The following is a 21,747-nucleotide window of genomic DNA, read 5'->3' as shown; positions in this document are numbered from 1 at the left end:
AGAAGAGGCAGGAGATATAGTGGGATACAAAGAATACTATTTAATGATATGCTGGAGTAATGAGAATAAGTGAGAAACAGATAGCAAAATAGAGTATCGGCGAAGTTAATTTAGAGGAAATAGAAATGATATCATTCTAAAATTTACATGGTCTACAATCTAATTTCTTTGATTATCGCCTTTTTGTGACAGGAAAGATATATGCGCTAATCGTTACTCCGCTTGTGACACTGTGGGTAGGTAAATATTTTCTCAGTCATTTTCTGATTATATTTACTTGCAGTGAATTCCTTGTACTTAGGAAGATTTCTTTCGTTCCACACAGGCATGGCGTTTTTGCATGGACTGTGTGACCCCCATAAAAGATGCAGCGTCTCACAAGACAACGGACTAAATGTCGCGTTTACGGTCGCACACGAAATTGGACACAAGTAAGTCTCCGATATATCTCGCTTGGAAGAAGCACTGCCACAATTCTCATCTTTCATCTTTACTCTTTTAATTAGTCTAGGTGCATATCATGATGGGGACGGGAATACGTGCCCAGACTCGGCTGGTTCAACACCTCACCTTATGTCACCGCAGTGGCTGGCAAGAAATCGCCGCGGCACTATGAAGTGGTCATGGTGCAGTAAAGCTTACATCCATTCTTTCCTCAAGTGAGAGTTGCTTTTGTATTTAAGAAATAGAAAAAAGGTACCGTGTTTCCATCGAGTTTTAGTATAAATCTACTGGCGTTCTATCACGAATTCCGTTCTCTGATTGGCTACGCTATTCACTAGCTATTCTGTGATAGATAGTGAGTAGCGTAGCAGTGTGTCCTTGTTAACAAAATGACGGCCGCTTCTTGGCATTTTCGAAGTGTCTGTGAAGAGGATTTAGATAAACTTTTGAACGACTAGTAGATTTACATTAAAACAATTAGATCATTCGCTCTCGATTTCTATGCATGATGGTTGACTAATCAGCGCGCGTATTTTCTTTGGGCTATTTTCTAACTGCACTTTACAATGGTTATCATTTAGTTTCCGTAATTCGCTTTCAGTGAGAGAAACAGCAAGGTTTGTATAGATTTGGTCACAAATCATAAAAACAGAATTGCGCCTTTTTTCCTAACGATTGGAGCGTGATGACGGAGGTAAATATATTAAACGTCTACGTGGGGTGAAGTGGCCATACAGCCAGAGCTTATCCCAGTTTCTGTTGAACTAAACGACTAGATGGCATACTATTCCATTAGAAGGTTACCCCCAGCATTAAAAAGCAATAAGCCGGTAGCCGTTTATACATCTGGGTTAATAGAGACACCGTGAGAGTAAAGGGTCAGACCACGCATTAATATGGGAAAACAAAACAAACCTGATCCTATTAGCCTGCCTGAAAATAGCTTGTTAAAATTTATAGCACTCACGCAAATCAAGCATACAATAACAGATGCAAATGAACATAAGCATTTGCAATGAATCCTTAAGGTGGTACACTTTATAGAGATCACAGCATTTGGTAGAGCGTCCACGAGGCAAAAACAAGAAAAGAAAGAAACGAGTCAAAAAAAGAAACAAGTAAACAAACAAACAACCACTGAAGCAAAGCAAACAGTTTCAAGCCATCGAAACACCATTGCGTCCATCATACGGATTGCTGCATTGAATCATTCTTGTTACCGCATGTATGTCCATTATCTAACCTGCAGAGGTTTTTTCCCGTAGCTCTAAAGCAAGCAAGTGTTTGAGAACTCAAGCCGATGGCAAACCGTTGGAGTTGCCTACTGAGATGCCGGGAGTCACGTTCACTGTGGACGACCAGTGTAGGCAGCAGTATGGAAACAGAGCCAGACACTGTCACAAATACAAGGTATTTCCTTCCCCTCCCCCCTGAGAAGACTTGCTCTTATTCATTAGTTTAGTGCCGATGTCGGTTTGTACTATAGGTGAGAAAGTGGTCAGAACTAGAACGAAGGAGTAATGTCAGGAAGCGCGGTATATTCAAGCCCTCCCCTCATTGGAAGCGTTGCGCAACCGCGCGTACAGGCATCAGCTTCAACCGCGCGAGTTTGCCTCTCTCCCAAATGCAAGTCGAGTTACTTTAAGCTTCAAGTTATCAAGGTAATGAGAGCAACTCTGTTGGTATAATATTATTATTGACGACACATGAAAGCACACACGTCCTCAGACATTGATTCTTGAGATTTTTCTGAAGAAGCAATGGTACCGTCCTTCCACTAGTAGGTGTGGACTCCTGTACCAGCATTTGTTGACTTATCTCATGTTACCAAAACGTCTGCCTTGTTCCTTCATCATCGCGGTAACCGTACGCAGCACCAGAGTATTGGTTTTGGAAGCGTTCAATATATTTATCTTATTAACCAAGCGCGAGGGCCGCAATGGGAGAATATCGGCCGAGGTCTTGACAGCACGCTCCGCGAGGTCCGTACAAAAAAAAAGACCGCAGGCCGATACTCTACCAGTAAGGTCTCGAACTGGCTTGGTTAATAAGAGGTTTATTACACGACTGAAAATGTCAGGAAAAAATGCTACGATCACGGACTGGAAAAACACCTCAAAAATCAAACGTGCAATTCTGATTGAGAGCCGACTAGGCATATACTTACATCTGATGTTACACAAAACAAAAGGGAAAGAGAGTTGGAAGAAAAAGAAAAAGAATCTTTTATGTGAAAGCAAGTTCTTTCAGAAACGTAAGCCACAAGACTACAGAAAATCTTCAAAAGTGATCGTGCAAGATCGTTCAAGACAGTGCCCGGTCCAATACTTAGAGAATATTGGACCGGCGATGGAGCAATCTAATTGGTTAATTTTATTTATTGGCCTTCTCAACTAACTTAGTCGTGTGATAACATTTTATAACGGATATGGAATTTTCAATCATGCAAAAGTTTTTTGACCTCCCTGACTTCTCTCCCTTTGCTTCCTCAAAAAATGGAAGAAACATTTTCCAACGCCGCGTTTACAATTTCTGTTCCAGATTAAACAAGTGCGCGAAAAACAGAAATGCCGATTTTAATAAAATGCAACACCACAAAAGTACACCATGAGATAATTAAGTATCATTGAATGTTTTTAATACTTTTCAAGCTGAAAAGATGAAACGATCCGCGTGATAACTCATATCATGGTGAGAGCTTCAATAACCAAAATACGGGGCCTTAGAAAATATTTATTGATGTGTTGAGATGAGTAAATTTACTATCACGCCAAAACGCCGCCTACAAAACCAGCTGTTCCTCACTGGCTGTGTTTGCTAGCCGAACTATTAAAGTGAACTCGACGATAGATAAAAACTGAGGACTTGAACCTTTGCAAGCCAGGTGAGGTCGCCGAACGAAAATTCGTCCAGAAGGTTCCTTGAAAGATAGTAAATAGTCAATAGTATTCTATTCTCCTACAACTTCAGGTGTCCCTCTTTACAAAACGTCGATTATTTGTACAAAGAAAGATGTATGAAGGATGTTATTTTAATTTACCCGACAATTTTAGCGAAAGGATAACAAATTTGAAAAACAAAAGTCTCACTAGAAGCTACGTTTCTCAGATGCTTAAAAATAAACATAACATTTCACAATGCAAGTCAATAATCCTACAGTACGTCTAAACGCGTAAAGACAAAGTTCCGCAAAACTCCCCCGCCACAGTCAACAATACTGCGCGGCATGGGAAAGCCTTTGCGACACTTGACTGTTTCTTGACAACTCTCTTAGCTAACCTTAATCTTTAGTTGTTAGTAATGAGGGACTTGAAATCATAGCTTTGCCGATGAAATTTCTGTGTTAAGCAACAAAAAGTTTTTCTTATAGGGTGGGATTGTTTTCTTCTTCATTCTCCGGTTGTTTGCGCTTCAATTTTAATTCGTTCCTTTCCGTCAACCTCTTGCAACAAAAGATTCTTTTGAATCCTTCTCGAAAGTTAGAACTTTGAAATGCGTACACGAGCGGATTACAAAACGAGTTGGCAGTGAGAAGAAACCTCACCATTCTATGAACAATGAAAAAGCGATTCCGATTATTTGCTATAGTGATCCTGTCGATCGTGGTTAGGTAGATAAAGAATATTGAAAACGGTAAAGTACAAATGCAAAACAGTATCATAAGCCACAACAAAAGCTTAAAAAGCTGTTTCTTTGCGCGCTGGTCTTCCAATGCCACATTACTTGAACATTCCGGGGTAGCACAAATCGTATTAGTTATAAATAATCCAAGAAAAATCCAAAAATAGCAACAAAATGTGACGATACTGGGAATGAGCCCAAAGAAAACGCCGCTGAAAATGATAAAACCTTTGTGATGGAAATATTCGTCTAGGGTCCAAGGACGTTTACAAGGATAAGTTGAATGATTGCTTGGCTCTATCGTATTCGTTGTTAAGTCAGGAATACAGCATAACACAGCAATTGTCCATATTAATGCAACAACAGGAGGAACCCGTTTCTTGGTTAATCTTAATCTGGCGTAATACGGCTTGACAAGCGCGAGGTACCTTTCCACGGCAATGGCGCAAACCGTTACCACAGCCGCGTTCATTGTGATTGGAACAACTGCGTTGCCCGCGAAAAACTTGCAGATGAAATCTCCCAAAGTCTTTTCGAGCCGCACTTTGTTCAGAGCAAAGTCGTATATTCCCGGGCACAGCATTAAAGTTACTAGATCCGCCACAGCCAAGTTCATAAGGAGATAGTTGGTTGTTGTGTGCATTGAAGGTGTTTTTCGCACGATAGTGATAATAATACCGTTAGCGGGCACACCGATGATGACGATAAACGAATACATCACTGCAAAGGCGATATCTTGACCGGTGGGATAACTGTGGTTGACCTCTGAGGTATTCGACGCCATTGGATAAGTTAAAAGTAAACCAGTTAACTGGAAAGTGCTCTTCCTGAAATGAACTTCCTTCTGTTACGGAGCTTGAGTGCGATGAGGTATTTTTTATGTAAATGCTAGTAATTAAAAATTAAGATTATTCATGATCATGATCATGATCATGATTATTCATGATCATGACAATACAGTTTTCTTATCATGTTATGAACCATCAGGAAACTTGTCAAAAGACAAAGGGTCTGTGAAATATGGTCATAATTCTATGACGTCTAAGTTTGTAAAGTTAATACTGCGCGTTTAACTTTCTATTACGCCTTCGTGTCTTTCTTGTCTCTTAACCTTGTGCAGCTCTAATATGGTTTCATGATGGCGGCTTGATTTTTGAAAAACAAAAATGGTTATCGTTTTGAAATTCTTTAAGAAGAATTTACTTTTCTTCTTAGTAAAAGTGAATCAAGATTGATCGATTTATTGGTGTTACTAAACTTGTCTATGATCGTCGACTGTTCCACTGACGATTATAACGAACATTCTAGAATATGCAAGAGCCCCTATTCAGTAGAGTCTGAAGCCCACATTACACATAGTTCCACCTACAATCTACCTTTTCCTACACGAGACCGGAATAGCAAATCGTGAGAAGCAAGCTCAATTAGTCAGATAACGTTTAAGAGATTGGCAGAATCAATTCACTTCAAATGTGTGTTTCGCATACAGCAATGTAATTAGTTTTCTTTTCATTAAAAAGCTTTTAGCGAGGAATCGGTTTCCAATAAAATTGTCAAACACCAATTGTTTTACTTGAATTACTGTCAAAATGATTAGTTGCAGCTTCGCGCAGGTGCACAAGATGGACCCCATTTGTTGTTAGGTCACGATAATTTATGATTAGAAATCATACATAGAGGTTAAGCTCACTAGAGAGGCAGTGGACATTTGAAAATAATAAACAAAACTGATAAACGTCACTGGTTTTCATTTAAGTTCCTTTCCACTGTTGAGAGATTTGTTGAGGTGCGCAAGAAGAAGACAATATTTCGGCTTCATTTATTTTAAGCTCGTGCTTTCAAATGATTAAAAAAAATCCACCACTAATGCAGAGGGGTTTGAACAGCTTGAGAGGTCGAAGCTATCAAAGTTTGAAATTAGATATATAGGAAACTCCTTTCAACCAATTCAGTAGATACAGTTTTTCTTTCACCGTCCTGTCCAATGTTGTTGCATAATGCCGAACACCTTTCGACCACTAAACATCCAACTTCTTTCTACACAGGAAAATTAGTCGAAATGCAAGCAAACCTTCATCATGGATGAAGTTGAAAAAAGTTTAACACAGAAGTTTCAATTTCGTCAATCCTAATCTACCCCAGTGTTCCCCAATCATCCATGTTCTCATTTAGCTCTACCAGCCTCTGCTTGGCTCCTTCGTTAATTACTGTTATATCACGGGAAAGACGCATAGATAACGTCAATGCGCGGTGCACAAGAAAAGGTCTAACAAACAGTAGTATGGTTTTCTTTTTAGCCAGTAAGTATTCATCGATTGCGAAGACTTCAATTATTTTGAGTTCCTTTTGTTAGCAAGGTTTTTTGTTCCTGCTAAATGCACAGCAGGTGTACATGACAAAACCTTTTTTTTTGCTTTCAGTAGTTGTATTAAGACATACGATTATTTACGAGTGCAAATCGATCTTTAATATACAGTTGAATCCCGCTATTTCGAATTCGCAGGGGAAACGAAAAATATTTCGAACTAGCGAGATTTCGAAATAGCCGATAGTAAATGACTGAAGGGCATATCCAAGGGAAATGGTTTGAAACTCGAAATAACGGGGAATACAAAATAACCGAGCGAGCGGAGCCCAACTGCATAGACCTTTAGCTGACTGGACAAGGAAGTGTAAATCTCCAAAAAAAGGAAAAGGAAGCAATTTCAGGTAGAAGTTTCCCGCCGCTTTTACACTTCTGTCAAATGTTAATGCCGACTGGGAGGAAGATGTTTAAAATCATTCACTGAGTTATTAATATTTTACTGGTTTTGCTAATGTTTCCCGCCATGAACGTTTCTAAGGCAACTTATTTATTTATTTATTTATTTATTTATTAAGCTTCGGCCTACTATTACACATAAAGAAAAAGAAAAATAAGAGGAAGCAAAAAAACAAAAAAAACAGACAGCAAAACAAAACAAAATGGCCAGGGGAGCCGCTACAGCTTAGCCAATTACAGCGGCCCCCTTAGATATAATTAAGAGACAAAATTATACAATATATATAAATCTAAATCTAGTATAGGGAGCTTAAAAGCAGCAATGCGGTGGGCGCGTTAAGGTCTTAGCGGTATTGCACTTTGGGCAAATTGTCCGCCACGTCCTTATATCTTCTTGATCAAAAATATCTACAGCATTTGTATAATATTTTAGTAAGGATCTCTTAAAAGCAAGGGGTGTTTGATTGTGTTCCTTAAGACTTTCAGGCAAAACGTTCCAGATTCTAGCACATCGGACAAAAAACGAGCGTTGACAGGAAAGAGTACGGCATTTCTTAGGTATATAAGTGACAGAGCTATTGCTAGAATATCTTGTTATTCTGACCGGTTGCCTAGCAACCGGTAGAGCATCACTATTTACATATATTAAATTATTTACAGCTTTGTAAAAGAAAACAATGTCCAAATACTCGTGCCAGAAGGATAGTGGAATTAAGTTGGTCATCAGAAGCCTGGTCTTGTATGGAACGTCACAGCGAAAAGGGAGCCTCAGGATGTACTTTGTCGCGCGTCGCTGAACAGCTTCCACTTGCTTCAGCAGGCCTACTGCCTGGGGAGACCATACTTGGGAGGCGTAGCCAAGTTGGCCACGGACGATAGACAGGAACAATGTTCGGCGTGTCCTCATAGATTGTATACTCTTCGACGCCCACCGGACAAAGCCAAGAAGCTTATTTGCTTTGGTGCATTGCTCATAGATTTGCTTGTCCCAGGAAAGGTCGCTGGAGACCCACACACCAAGATCCTTTTCAGATTCACAGGTTTCTAAGACAGCGCCATTGATTGAATACTGAAATGCCCGTGGACTTTTCTTTCTAGCTATTCGCTGGCATTTACACTTTTTCTTGTTGAATAAAAGACCGGATGATTCGGACCAGTCAACCAGACTGTTGAGATCTACTTGCAATGCAGCACAGTCAGTGGCAGAGTTGATCGTTCTAAGAACTTTAGTGTCATCTGCATAGCATGCGGCTGTAGAAGACGAAACAGCGTCAGGGAGGTCGTTAACAAATAGCAAGAACAGCATCGGGCCTAGCAAGGACCCTTGAGGTACACCGGAAGTGACTGATAGCTGTTCAGATGTGGCGCCAAGGACTATCACACGTTGTTTGCGATCATGTAAGTATGATTTGAACCAATCGTGCAGTGAGCCGGCGATTCCAAATTGGCAAAGCTTATCAAGCAATTTGGCATGATCGACTTTGTCAAACGCCTTACTCATATCGAGATAAATAACGTCCGTCTGCCTCTCAGCGTCGAGCTGCGCCCCTATGTAGTCAAGAACGCTGGTTAGTTGAGTAACGCAGGACCTGCCAGCTAAGAAGCCATGTTGGAAGAGGCTTATCTTGTGGTGTAAGTGATCTTTCAGTCCCGCTAATACACAGCGCTCAAGTACCTTTGAGATAACAGGGAGAAGGGAGATTGGGCGATAGTTCTCAACGAGCTCACGTTTCCCTGTCTTTAAGATTGGGACCAAGTTTGCGAGCTTCCAGTCTGAAGGAACCACTCCTAGCCGCAGGGATTTGTTGAACAGCTTTGTGAGAGATGGTGCGATCTGTTCAGCGGTTTCTTTTAATAGACGGGAAGGGATTCCGTCAGGACCCGTTGCCTTATTTACATCCAGCTGCCTTAAATAGGCCAAAACCTCTGTGACTGAGATCTGTAAGTCAACAAATAGGGGCCCATCTAAAGGCGATGGCCGTGCTGGATGGCCCCGGACCTCTGAAGGAACAGAGAATACAGACGCGAAGTACGAGTTGAACAAATCTGCAATCCGTCTAGGCGTTGACGCTTGACTACCCGGTCCATTGATGAATTACTCAGCTAAAATTAAGAGCGGATGGTAGGAATAAAACTAAGCGCATGAAGTCTTTAACGGAATAACATAACAGGTGGCACATTCAGCTAAATGTAAACGTTTAGCTAAATGTTGACTTCCTCTTCCTGGCTGGATATTGGCCAAAATCTTTTTTGCGAGGTCCGTAAACTCCCAAAAAAGAACGAGGCCAATATCCAATCATCTTGACCGAGCAAGATTGATCGATAAAGAATTTATTATATGGCTTTCGGGGAAATTGTTCTTGTGGTACACAGCGGGTAGTCCCGAGCACCATCTTGCACACTCGGGTAGCCAATCACAGCGCGGGGTTTGGACGATATCGCACGCTCACAGAACTAGCCACGTAATAATGTCTAATCTCATTCAGCTTTGTTTTGTTTTAGCTTTGCATGCGTCTGTTCAGAGTTTCTACGATTTCAGTAGCAGCCGAGGACAGGCGTATGGATACGTCAGTGCGCGGTGCGCCTGGATCCAGAGTGCAACATGTTAAAATTTTGTCAAGTTCTTTTGTCAAATTCTTCATTATTTTGAACCGTTGGTTACCAAAACTGCATTCTCATCTAAACAGAAAAGGTTTTCAATGTTGAACTTGGGGTTAAGGTTAGGGTTGTGTTGAACTCAAATTATTCACAAATGAATTCAACAATAGACCAAATGGAATAAAAACTAGCTTCACCAAATCATGCAGCCAAAACATTTTGAGTAACAGCACTTCCTAAGGAGTTAACGGTGCCCCACTTCATTCCACGAATTTGTTCGAAAATACCCCTTTGAAATACGATATGAAGACACAGGCCTAATTCTCAAACATAGTGCTTGTTTGACATGGATCAGTTACCAACATGAAAACACCGAAACTTGAACCCCAGATATACCAGTGACTCTTTTTACTAAACATTTCAAACTGTTGGAAAACAATTGAAAAAAACATTCATATCATATCATTTGAGATCAATAAGTAAGTTTTTCTTTACCCCAGCTATGAAATATACCATACGTAGTTTAAGCAACAGATAAATTTCAATGTAATTATTTACATTTGCGAGACTGATACTGAGGAAACACGGCCATTGCCAGTGGTCATTACGGTGAAGCTAAACAGACACAACAAAGCAAAGATATAAATAAGTCTGTCGAGTTAAGCAAAAAATGTGCAAAGTGGAACCTCGCCTTACGGCCACCTCGTTATTACGGCCACTTTATTTTGGTCCGACCAAAAGTTCAGTCAGTGATTTCTAATTTAAAGAGCTCCTTTAATACGGCCACTTTATTTTGCCCCGAACAAAAGCAAAGCTTAAGAGCTGAATCTATATCATTTACCTTGCTTCCTTGACAGCCTAGTATACGAATTTTTTTACTTTGACATATGAGTAAAATTTGAGTTTCCTGTTCAAACTCCGAAACAGATTTTATAGCAGTTATCTTTTAGTGTTATTTTCGTTAAACGCGGCTTTCTTCATACAGTGGAACTTCCATTAACGGCCACTTTTTTCGTCCCGGCGGATGGACTATACATGAACTCTTATTTCAACCACTCCATAACGGCCACCTCCCCACAATGGCAACGGTCACTAAAGCGCGTCCCAGCTGCCAGAATAACCTCTCAACAACGGCCAGTAATCAACGACTGACAAATGACGAGTGTACAAAACCCCGTGTATATTGTAAAAGGTCACGAAACTTGATCCGTACCGTGCGTCGTTGGTCTCTGTTTCTGTTTGGTTTGTGTTTTATTGATCCATTTTGATTGTGTTAGGCATTTCTATGCTACAGACAGCCTTTTTTAAATATAAAAATGTTGTACCATCCAAAAATACAGGTGTCGTATAACACCCCTACCTCCCCATAACGGTCACCTCTTTATAACGGCCATTTTCATCTGTCCCTAAGGTGGCCGTTGTAGAGAGGTTTGACTGTATTCTGTACTTGTTTCTTTCTTCAGATCATTAAGTCTCATCTTTCTTAGACGAAATACTGTGGCCCCACCCGCAATTTCCTGACAAGAAACAGGCCGGCCATTCGGCCGGGTCCTAATGTCCTGTTGCCTGGCAATCTCATGTGTTTTTACTTCATGTCACGTGATCAAAACTCTGGACACGAAAGTAGCGGTGAATGGCTGTATTCAGGCTAACCGTCGTGTTTGGACGGCTTACTACATCCACACACAAGAATAAATGTTATGGAATCTTTTGTCCCTTGCTCGCACCCCCGTTAGAAAGGCTATTTTCCAGAAATATTATCCAATCAAAATAAAACTGTTGCGCCGGTTTAATGGAGTAACTAGAAAACCAGGTATTTGTTACTTGCGATAAACTGAGACTTCTTTTAAAACGGGATTGCTTGCGTCCACGTATTCTTTTAACACGTATTTTTTTTTCAAAAAGAGGGAAAAGGTTTATGAAGTGAGAAATAGAATAAAGTGGCGTCAAAGAATTTTTTTGAGGGGCTGGTTGAAGGCGGAAAAAAATGCAGTCACCGTTTGCTTTAGTGTGACACTAGATTCTATAAGCCTTTTGTGTTATCAAAAGCTCCATCGATCTTAATTGACACAAGATTATAAACTTTTCATTGCGAACTATAATTTTCCAGCACAACTTACAGTACTTTGCATCTAACCTTTATCACAAACGATTTGAGCTAAACAGCAGGATTTTCGTTCCGCTATCTAAATAAGCTTCACAAATATTTGCGAAATTTCTCGACACTTTTAACCACAACTGCATGTACGAAACGTATGCGATACGAATCAACTTTTTTTTTAAGAGTTATGTTTTGTTTCTATGATTACAAATTGGCTGTCCATGATCGTTTATTTGTTCTCTTCTGTCAACCTCTTGCAACAAAAGATTCTTTTGAATCCTTCTCGATAATTAGCACTTTGAAATGCATACACGAGTGGATTAAAAAACGAGTTGGCAGTGAGAAGAAACCTAACCATTCTATGAACAACAAACAGATATTGGCGATTATTAACAACAGTGTTTGTTTTTAAAGTAGTTAAGCAAATGAAAAATATTGAAAACGGCAAAGTACAAGTGCAAAACAGTATCATAAGCCACAACAAAAGCTTAAAAAGCTGTTTCTTTGAGCGCTGGTCTCCCAATGCCGCGTTGCTTGAACGTTCTGGTCCTTTTGGGGCCGTGCAAATTGTCTCAGTGATAAACAATCCCCGAAAAATGCCAAAATAACAGAAGAAAATGATGCAACTTGGAATGAGCCCAAAGAAAACGCCAGTGAAGATAAGGAAACCTTTGTGACGGAAATATTCGTCTAAACTCCAAGGACGTTTACACGGATAAGTTGAATGATGGTTAGGCTCTGTCGTGTTCGTTACCAAGTCAGGAATACAGGATAACACAGCAAATGTCCATATGAAAGCGACAACACGAGGAACCCGTTTCTTGGTTAATCTTAGCCTGGTGTAAAACGGCTTGACCAGCGCGAGGTACCTTTCCACGGCAATGGCGCTAACGGTCAAGGCGGCCGCGTTAATTGTGATTGGAACAACTGCATTACCCGCGAAAAATTTGCAGATGAAATCTCCCAAAGTTTTGTCGAGCCGCACTTTTTTTAGAGCGAAGTCGTACATTCCCGGACAAATCATTAAAGTGATTAGATCCGCCACAGCCAAGTTCATAAGGAGATAGTTGGTTGTTGTGTGCATTGAAGGTGTTTTTCGCACGATAGTGATGACAATACTGTTAGCGGGTACACCGATGATGACAATAAACGAATACATAACTGCAAAGGCGATATCTTGACCGGTGGAATAACTGTGGTTGTGGACTTCTGAGGTATTCGATGCCATTGAATTTAGAGAGAGGAAAAAGTGTTGATGGTCTTACGTCATAGAGTTTTCGTTAACCTGAACTCATTGCTTGCTCCAAAGACATATAAAGTGCTTATCACCATGAATATTAATAATTTATCATTTACACTTACACAACATCACCCAGAAAATTATGAGTTTGACGTAAAGTTGCTTTCGTTAAACAAGTGGGCAGATTTTAAGTGGATATATATTTTTCTTGGCAATAAATTCGTGAATAGCATCCAAAACAATCAACAGAAGGTCTTTCACAAGGCCATATGTTGAATTAATGGCTGGTTCCACTTGTTTCTGATATGATCTTTCAAACCCTGTATTTGATTGTCTTGTCGCCTATTATTTCTACCCTTTGTACCTTGTTTTCAAAGCATAAATTCTGCTCACGATGTGCTCGATTGAAAAGAAAGATTTTAAACGATAACAGAAGTCTGAAAAAACATAAGATTGTAGATTGATTGACAGGGTAGTGGTAATAAGGCACCTTTGTTTACTCTGACATTTAGACTGAATCAGTTTACGCTAGGCAAAGAAAATACATCAAGTTCTCTACGTCAAATTGCAGAGAGTGTCAGAAATTTGTCTTCATGCGAGTAACTTGCTATTACATTCGAAACTTGAATTGACGTTTAGAATATCATCAGTATTTAACGTACACCTTTTATATCACCTGTTCCAAAACTGGGAAATTGTTATTTAAATTTGATAGGCTGTTGGAGGAGGGCTTCTGTTTTATTTTGACTGTCAAAGGGTCTTATTTCTTGCAGGTGAATCTGAATAGAAAGCTGATGATTAATTCGCACTCGCTTTTGATAAGAAATCTGTTATTGTTGGTCAGAACTGGGCTAACCGAAGAAAAAGTTATTTTAACATTGGAATAAGAAGCACGTTGAGATATAGATCATCTTTAGAGATGAGGGTGTTATGTCTAAAGCCTTTTGTTTACTCTCCCAAATGGGTCTTTCTGAACAATGGGGTTTCCTGTCCCAAAACAGATGCTTGTATTCATTCCAAATGACAGATTCTTAACGTGTAGTAAGACAGATATTGAACATATCTTTCCTTATTAAAAAAAAAAACTTAAAAAAAGCAAAAAAAATACAAAGCCAATAAATACCCTGCAAAATTTTATCCCCGGACAAAGCTTTTCTCTTTGACAACAGATGCAGAGAATACTTAACGGTGGAGCTAGGATCTTGGGTTTATTTTACAGTAAAATACTACTAGACAAGTATGACATCTCTTCTGATCAAATTGCAGTTTTCTTTATATGGTGTTAAAAGCTACCAAGAACATATGACGTCTAATACCATACATCGAAATTCTAAGAAACCTGTTTTGTTTCATGAACGAGAGCTTTTTACCACGAATCAAATCCACAAAAAAACAAAACAAAACAAAACAAAAAAGTACGATCCTCTCGACTGCTTGGGCTGCAAACGTAGGCGTTAATTTCCATTTCTTATGATTGCTCTATGAAATCCAATACCATTTAATGGGATTCGGACAAAGGATCCTCGTACGTTTCCGGTTAAATTCGCGAATCCTTGGTAGACTTGAACTAAGATCCATACAGGCATTATTATACCATTAAAAGAAAACCAGTCAATCTCTTTTCGTTTTTAAATTAATGCCACCTGATGGGGAGCTTTACACTCTGACCACCAGCTAGAGTTAACTACACAATTGCCACCCGCCACCCATAACAGCTATCTTCCACCTGATGGGGAGAAGCACTGCTTGACGACCGGAATATCACAAACTTTACCTGGGCTTGTCATGCAATCTTTCCTTTCCCACGTGGGAATAGACCTTTTTCGCTTGGGAGGTTTGTTTTCCCATTTCAGATCACGTGACATTCTCTAGAGAATTGTTCTTTTATCCATCTAAAAATTATTTATTCATATGCACGCGACTATTTGAAAATTTGAAAGGAAGAATTCTCAAGAGTATCATCACATGGTCTGAAATGGGGCAACAAACCGCCCAGTCGAAAAAGGTCTATTGAAAAGAACACATTTGTTCCAAACTTTAACGTCAATGCTTCACCTGAGAATCCTTAATCTCAGTGATAACTTGAACGTCAAAGCACATTGTTTTTCCAAAGGGGAATGAAGGCGACTAACGGCGCTATGCTGATTAATAAACAAAGTGCTTTCTTCGTTGTAACTTATAGCATCGTCTATGTCAACAACTTTGGTGTGAGATTAAAGGAGAAAAGCTGTGTAGAAGTAAATTGAATCCGCCAGCCACAGGAACAGCTTGTGCTTCTGGTAAGGTGGGTAGGTAACTTGTTACTAAGTTGTCATGTATCCCGAAGGGTGGAGGGGGGCTACCTCCAGAAAAGTTGGGTGGGGGTGTGCGACCCACTTCCCAAAACCCTTACCCTATTTATGACCAAAATCTGCGTTTTTTGCTACCCTATTTATGACCTGACCAACAACTCGATAGCCTATTTATGACGTTGCGACTGACACAGTTGCTGAAGGGCTTTTGTTGACGGTCCAATTGATAATGATGAAAAAGTAGCTTCCTCTAAGAAACATGCCCAATTCAAGACTAGAGTGCTAAAACCATACCCTATTTATGTATTTTGTCCAGTTGAAAGTTTGAATCGTTGATTTAAGCGCTAAATTTGACAAACGAAACAAGCTTCACCTGAGGATCCTCAGTCTCAGTGACAACTTTAACGTCAATGCACATTGTTTTTCGACTATGGTATAAGGCAAAATACCAAAGTAAAACAGGTATAGAGTTGACAAAAACATTATAATCACACTTAGCCAATAATTACAAATACAGAAATATCACGATAAACAATTAAAACTCCAAAAAAATATTAAGAATACTGGTCTGCCAAGTGCGGGAAAAAGAGAAACTTTAGCCAGGATTTTTGATCGAAAAACTCGTTTGCTATGCTTGGGCAGAAAACTTTGTTTAACAATCAAAGCACTTTTCCCATTTCGCCCCGTTGTTTTCTTTCTTGTTCTTTCATGATAACGTATGAAGTGTACAATAAACGCTGAATTGAATTCACGAGTTTTGGAAGGGGGTAAACAAATATGAAATTCAAGTCATTCAGGTGCTCGATGCAGAAGGAGATTTTTCTGTTAAAGCACGTGTTTAAAATACGAGACACGAAATTGTGCCACACCTCGAGTGTCAATGTCGGTTTAAAATAAGCGATGCAAAAGCCGAAGGCTAACATGAAGGAAATCTAGTTTACATTTAAACACTTTAGGTAGTCTAGTTGACATTTACTACATGTGAGGTACTCTCGTTTACATCTAATACATGTGAGGTAATCTACTTTGTATTTCACGATCCTAGTGGTGTATGTATGGAGAATGTGTGGATAACAGTACCATCCCTTTAAGAAGAGACGGTGGCTGGGGTTCCTGGACGAAATGGAGCAAATGTTCCCGAACCTGTGGAATGGGTGTTACTTCACAGAAAAGAAAGTGTGACTCACCAAGGTGAGCGGCATTTTAGTTCCATTTGTATAACTAGGTACAGATATATTAATCAACGACTACGTAGTGAAAATGACGTAGAAGAGTTTTTGACGAAACCTCGCATCAAGTACGTACAGCTAACTCGGCATGACACTTTGAAAGTGACCCTCCTTAGGGCATTTTAAAAATTAAACGAACTCATCTGTTTTTTTTATTTCAGCCCCTTGAACGGTGGCCGATATTGTGAAGGAGAATCCAGGAAATTTCGTACTTGTAATGTAAAGGTAAGGGAATGAGTGAAGTGACTAGGTTATGTTTGCGCTAGTCTGCATACCTATTAGAATGTACTAAGCCTTAGTCAAACGGAATAAGATGAAATTGTTCAGTATCAACGGAATGGATTGAAACTGCTTAAAAAAGCGATCTAACTTGAAAGTTTCGTCGTTCAGACAAGCAGAAAGCGGGGAATGTGGGTGGGGTTACCCTGTCGCGCTCTGGTTAAACCCACGTTTTAAGGAAACATGCATGGTCTGACATTCCAAATAATCAGAAGAAACGTACTTCTACGAAAAAGCTTGTACAAACTGATCCAAAAATGAAGCACATGGCTCAAAGAACAAATTAACAATTCAAAAACAAAAAATTAAACCTCCCCTCGAAGCTTATCTCAATTTTCTAAGGCGTGAGTATTATTGCCGAATACACTACAAGCAATTTACAAAGGTATTTCAATGAAAGATGGCTTGTGTACTAATCGATCTTTGTAGTAAGTAAATACATATTTTCATTTTTCAGCCATGCCCGCCAAGATCTGGGGATTTCCGAACTCTACAGTGTGAATCTTTCAACGGTATAAAATACAGAGGAGAGAACCACGACTGGGTCCCTGTTATAAGTGATGGTAAGCAAGTGCAACAACAAACTCACACATAAATCACACCAGAAATATTTGAACGAGGTGTTTTGAAAACTGTCTGCCCGGAAATGTTGCTTTACCTATTCAAATTTGTAAACAGTTATGAACTATATGGGTAACAATGATCGCCTTTCCAAAAAAAACTGGCACGTCGGAGAAATGAAAACTAGAAATCCACATTTCCAATCGTTATAAACATGTAGCAGGTTTACCGTGTCAAAAAATGCACGCAGTGCGTAATATATTCAGGTTTATCATCGGCTTTTATAAAGTCATGTAAAAAAATTATTTGTTTCTTTCCTCGTTTTAAGAAAGCTGTCGAGGTTTCCTCTTCCTAATGAAATTTATCGAACATGCATTAATTTGCAATTCGTAAGTGATATATAAAGTTGTTGTCCTTATTATTGCGCATTCCTGTTTCAGGCCAGCCATGCTCCCTATTCTGCAAACCAAGGGATCCTCAATACCGTTTCTCAGCGAAGCTCGCCGCTAAAGTTATAGATGGTACTCCATGCAGACCTGGCTCAATCGACATTTGCATAGATGGAAAGTGCCAGGTAACGTAACATTTCCTCTCAAATGTTTGCTCAGAAAATTTACAGTACAGGAAAATGTTGACTCAAACAGCACGCCGCATCACCATAGTATTGGTACTAGCCGCTAAATTATTGACAGTTTGCGCGCGTTTTTTTTGCACTGACGTATAGTGTGTATGGTCAATCGATCGCGACACTTGAAAACTGAGGGTACAGCTCAGCCTGATTTGAAATCATTTAGCTATGTCATCTCTACGGCTAGAGTGCAATTTTATGATTTTTCTACCACTTTCATTCACTAAGGAAAATTTTGCTTGTACTGAAAAAGTGTTTACCTATTCTCGTTCCCAGAGCCCACGTGTCTTTTGGTCAGCGCCAAAACACGGAGCTCTGGAATAATCAATTTCCAGACTCCAAGATTTTAGGAGTTCCGGTTTCACGGCGCATGCGTGCCTTGGTTTAAAACATGGCAATCTCGTTCCCAGAGCCCACGTGTCTTTTGGTCAGCGCCTGACCAAACGACACGTGGGCTTTAGGAACGAGATTGGTGTTTACTGTAATGATCAGATTCTCGACTCTCGAGGACCTGTAGACGTAAATTACATAAACTACGTAAAGGTCAAAAAAGACGAAAAGTTACAAAAATTAAAACTCGCTCCCTTCTTTTTAACCTGCCAAAGGAGACGATTTTTCAGCTGTTCCTTCACGCCGCAAACGATTATTTCATAAGTATTTCCAGACAGCGTGAATTATTAGCACCCTCCTTTTGTTATGATTTTTCGTATTATCATACCTTCAAGTTTAATTTTGAAAATGTCCTTTATACACCAGGATGTTGGTTGTGACCATAAGATTGGTTCAGGAGCAGAAGAGGATATCTGCGGCGTCTGCAAAGGAAACGGAACAACGTGTCGTACAGTGGAAGGGAGGTTTAATCAGCTAGCTGGATCAGGTACAGTCGCAACTGGTTAGATGTTTAACTTCTTACTCGAGTTCAGTGTAATTCATTCTTCATATTTTCTTCCATATTCGTTAGAATAACAGAAATCTTATGATTTTAAAATTATGAGCAAGATTGAGACTTAAGAAGAAATGCAGCCTCTTCCAGGCGTTACGTTAGTTGGGGCGAAGCCCGAAAAAACGGCGGAGCGAAATAAAGGAAAGAGAGGCTTGGTGCGCCGCGCTTCTCCACTTTCTTGTCGTGCGCCATTTCTCGCGCTGCGCCCCGACTGACTTTAAGCCTAGAAGAGGCTAGGAGAAATGTGGTGACCGTTAAATCCAGATTAAAACTTACATCTCAAAAAGACGTTTGTCTCGCAAAATTCAAAATGATGTCGACTAGCACTTACAACAGTCAACTACGACAGGATAAGGGAAAAATATACATATTAGTCAAATTAACTTACTTACCTCATCTTCAGAAAGCACACTAGGGCAAACACATCTCGAGTATTCTGCTGTAAGTAACAGATCACTTCCTTCTTTCCTCAGGTTACGTGGAAGCTGCTGTCATCCCTGAGGGAGCAAGGAGTATAAGCATAAGCGAGTCAAAGCCGTGCACGAGTTTTCTTGGTAAGGATTCATCTAGGTCTTTCGTAATGTAAACGAAATTGTGTAAATTTTCTTCCCAACACGAGCAATGCAATCTCAGTAACACAGTTTTGTACGTTGTAAAGACAAATGAAAGGCTAAACCATAAGTATTCCAAACTCAAAAGTAAAATAAAGTAAAGTCGAAGTACAGTAATACCCTTACGTAGTTGTCGATTGATATAGCTTTCTCATTGTCAGATCACATAAGAAGACCAAGAAACTTAATTGCTGACACAGATTCCGTGAATAGCTAATGAGCTTGAGGCAGTTTGCACAAATTTTTCTCCATTCTCTACGCCTTCCAGTCAGTAGTTTTCTGTGCTTTTCAAATTCCTGGACTTTGTACTATCCCTGTAAAAAGCAATCTGTTATTCCTTCAATATGTTTGGAAAAAGACTAGAGTAACGTAGTTCTCCTCATACGCAGCTCTCAGGGCAGACGCCGGAACTTACTATATTAATGGTAATTGGAGAATTCAACTTCCCGGTGACGTCAACGCCGACGGAACTATATTCCGGTACATGCGAAAAGGAACCTTGGAGAAGATCATAGCGCGCGGGCCGACCAATGCTCCCTTGCACATAATGGTGAGTTTTGCTTGTGAAATACTATGCTAGTTTCTACACAGTTAGAGTACAAAAATGGTTTCAGTATGGCCACCCAATGATAGGCCACCCGAAGAGCATCTTGCCCACGGCTCACGACCTCGCAAAGACTTTGTAAGCGCGATCTGACGGCATGTGAAAGAAAACGAACAGGCCTAGAGGCCGTTGCTGCAGACAAACAGTCAAGACGTGCTGAGGAGCGAGAGGAAGAGGGAGGAGCTGTGGAAAGAAAGAAGAGAACGCAGACGGCAGAGGGTAGCATCACCCACAGAGTTGTTTGTAGGAACTGTAACTAGGTCTGCCTTTCCAGGATAGGATTGTACAGACACAGCAAGACGAGCAGGTGCTGAAGCCCCACAAGAGACTGAAACCATGCATTGTGTATATTCCATTGTCTCCCGAGACAGACGGAAACCAACACCTTTACACAGGATTTACACCTTCCTTGTTTCTTACAGGTGCTTTACTATGGCTTTAACCTTGGAGTGGAGTATCGATACGCTGTGCCACTTCACGACACCAACAAAGAAAAAGAAGATGAGAAGAAACATCGTCTACTCCACGAAGCCTCGTACGGATGGGTTCATGGAGGCTGGGGCAAATGTAACGTGCACTGCGGAGGAGGTAAACATTTAGAAAGGATTTCAGTCACATGCGGACTCTAAAATTCAAAGCTCAACCGACAAATGCGTTTTCGCCACCGTCAATCAAATGTTCGGCGGCTCCTCCCAGCTTCCGACTATGTTGTCTGAACTGTGCTCAACGATTTGATTTGATCACCGCGCGCTGGGCAGTAGTCGGAAGCTGGGAAAAACCGTCAAACATTTGATTGACGGTCGCGAAAAATGCATTTGTCTGTTGAGCTTTGAATTTTAGATTCCGCATGTGATTGAAAGGCGCAGTAATACTCCTAATGCCTCTGGCGGCAATATGTTGAAAAATGTCGAGAAAATGACAAGAAATTCCTTCAGTACTACAAACCGCTAGCACAGAGAAGATGCTGGATAAATATTAGCCAAAATATGGCCGACCCTACACCGTAACTAATAACCATCAGCGCAACACATATTGCACTCGGTTCGTTCGTGCAAGGAACAGCTTAACTGGAAACGAAAACTTCATTTCACCACGCTTCAAATGCAAAGAAGGACAAGCGAGGGGTATTAAAATTACTGTTTTGTACAAGATGGGTGATTCAAGATCACGTAACAATGGGCCATTTCCGAGTTGTCTTTTGCCTCTCTGTCAAAACGAGTCTTCCTGCGAAACCATTCATATGAAACTGTGTTTCCCCTAAAGGTTCATTCTCATGCAAATCAAACTCATTTTCATATGAAAGGTTTTGCACGAGGACTCGGTTTGAAACAGAGGCACAAGGTAACTCGGAAATGGCCTATTCAACAGGAATTGGTTTGAAATAGTTTCTTCTATCCAACTTCAGCCTTTCCCTTACCCAAAAGCAGGTCGACATTTTAATGTATTTTTAAATATATTTTAACGCATTTTTTATTTCCTATTTATCAATAACTGACATATTTTTCTCATTTAGTTTCCAATGAATTGTAAAAGCGCTATTGATCAGCGCATGTAGCGCTTAAGAAATTATTAAATTATTATTATCATTAATTGTTATCATTATTACTATTAGTATTACTATTATTATATTATCAATCAGTATCTTTTAAAAAAAGTTGTGTTTTTTAGAAACCTTGTTTTTTTTTGCTTTCTGTAGGTATAAGGAAAAGTCTGCGAATGAGGTGCATTCGTTTTTACCGAGGAAACATTTCTTTGGTGGAAGACTTCTACTGCAAAGGTGCAACGAAACCAAGACAGGAAGAAAGAGTGTGTAACGTGCATCAGTGTCCAATATGG

The 21,747-nt window shown here is 40.0% G+C and overlaps 4 protein-coding genes across 4 annotated transcripts in view; 1 reads left to right on the top strand and 3 right to left on the bottom strand.

Annotated features, from left to right (window-relative positions):
• LOC145497920 (hemagglutinin/amebocyte aggregation factor-like) overlaps nucleotides 1–21,747 on the bottom strand; it is a 71,243-nt gene that overhangs the window by 19,910 nt on the left and 29,586 nt on the right. Inside the window, exons 4-5 of the mRNA XM_081477800.1 lie at nucleotides 19,089–19,193; nucleotides 18,472–18,565 (exon numbers count right to left, since the gene is read on the bottom strand). The gene's annotated coding sequence lies outside the window, so the exon portion shown is untranslated. The remainder of the gene's footprint in view (nucleotides 1–18,471; nucleotides 18,566–19,088; nucleotides 19,194–21,747) is intronic.
• LOC145497745 (A disintegrin and metalloproteinase with thrombospondin motifs 19-like) overlaps nucleotides 1–21,747 on the top strand; it is a 58,654-nt gene that overhangs the window by 7,576 nt on the left and 29,331 nt on the right. The window contains exons 7-20 of the mRNA XM_081477595.1: nucleotides 193–236; nucleotides 326–431; nucleotides 507–659; nucleotides 1,710–1,854; nucleotides 14,948–15,049; nucleotides 16,102–16,247; nucleotides 16,447–16,510; nucleotides 17,022–17,127; nucleotides 17,566–17,699; nucleotides 18,510–18,630; nucleotides 19,170–19,250; nucleotides 19,697–19,857; nucleotides 20,334–20,499; nucleotides 21,608–21,746. Of these exons, the coding sequence (XP_081333721.1) occupies nucleotides 193–236; nucleotides 326–431; nucleotides 507–659; nucleotides 1,710–1,854; nucleotides 14,948–15,049; nucleotides 16,102–16,247; nucleotides 16,447–16,510; nucleotides 17,022–17,127; nucleotides 17,566–17,699; nucleotides 18,510–18,630; nucleotides 19,170–19,250; nucleotides 19,697–19,857; nucleotides 20,334–20,499; nucleotides 21,608–21,746 (1,668 nt within the window). The remainder of the gene's footprint in view (nucleotides 1–192; nucleotides 237–325; nucleotides 432–506; nucleotides 660–1,709; nucleotides 1,855–14,947; nucleotides 15,050–16,101; nucleotides 16,248–16,446; nucleotides 16,511–17,021; nucleotides 17,128–17,565; nucleotides 17,700–18,509; nucleotides 18,631–19,169; nucleotides 19,251–19,696; nucleotides 19,858–20,333; nucleotides 20,500–21,607; nucleotide 21,747) is intronic.
• On the bottom strand, nucleotides 1,874–4,935 carry LOC145497891 (tachykinin-like peptides receptor 86C). Its single transcript, XM_081477767.1, has one exon. The coding sequence runs from the start codon at nucleotides 4,847–4,849 to the stop codon at nucleotides 3,809–3,811; it is 1,041 nt and encodes a 346-aa protein (XP_081333893.1). The 5' UTR covers nucleotides 4,850–4,935; the 3' UTR covers nucleotides 1,874–3,808.
• On the bottom strand, nucleotides 11,755–13,567 carry LOC145497898 (tachykinin-like peptides receptor 86C). Its single transcript, XM_081477778.1, has one exon. The coding sequence runs from the start codon at nucleotides 12,751–12,753 to the stop codon at nucleotides 11,755–11,757; it is 999 nt and encodes a 332-aa protein (XP_081333904.1). The 5' UTR covers nucleotides 12,754–13,567.

Source organism: Orbicella franksi, chromosome 1, assembly GCF_964199315.1.
Source record: "Orbicella franksi chromosome 1, jaOrbFran1.1, whole genome shotgun sequence".
Classification (NCBI taxonomy): Eukaryota; Metazoa; Cnidaria; class Anthozoa; order Scleractinia; family Merulinidae; genus Orbicella; species Orbicella franksi.
The sequence above is the reverse complement of the archived record's forward strand: the minus strand, read 5'-3'. Positions and strand labels throughout refer to the sequence as shown.

Excerpts from the sequence above, each read along its gene's own strand:
- LOC145497891 (XM_081477767.1), bottom strand. The coding sequence starts at position 4,849 with ATGGCGTCGAATACCTCAGAGGTCAACCACAGTTATCCCACCGGTCAA.
- LOC145497898 (XM_081477778.1), bottom strand. The coding sequence starts at position 12,753 with ATGGCATCGAATACCTCAGAAGTCCACAACCACAGTTATTCCACCGGT.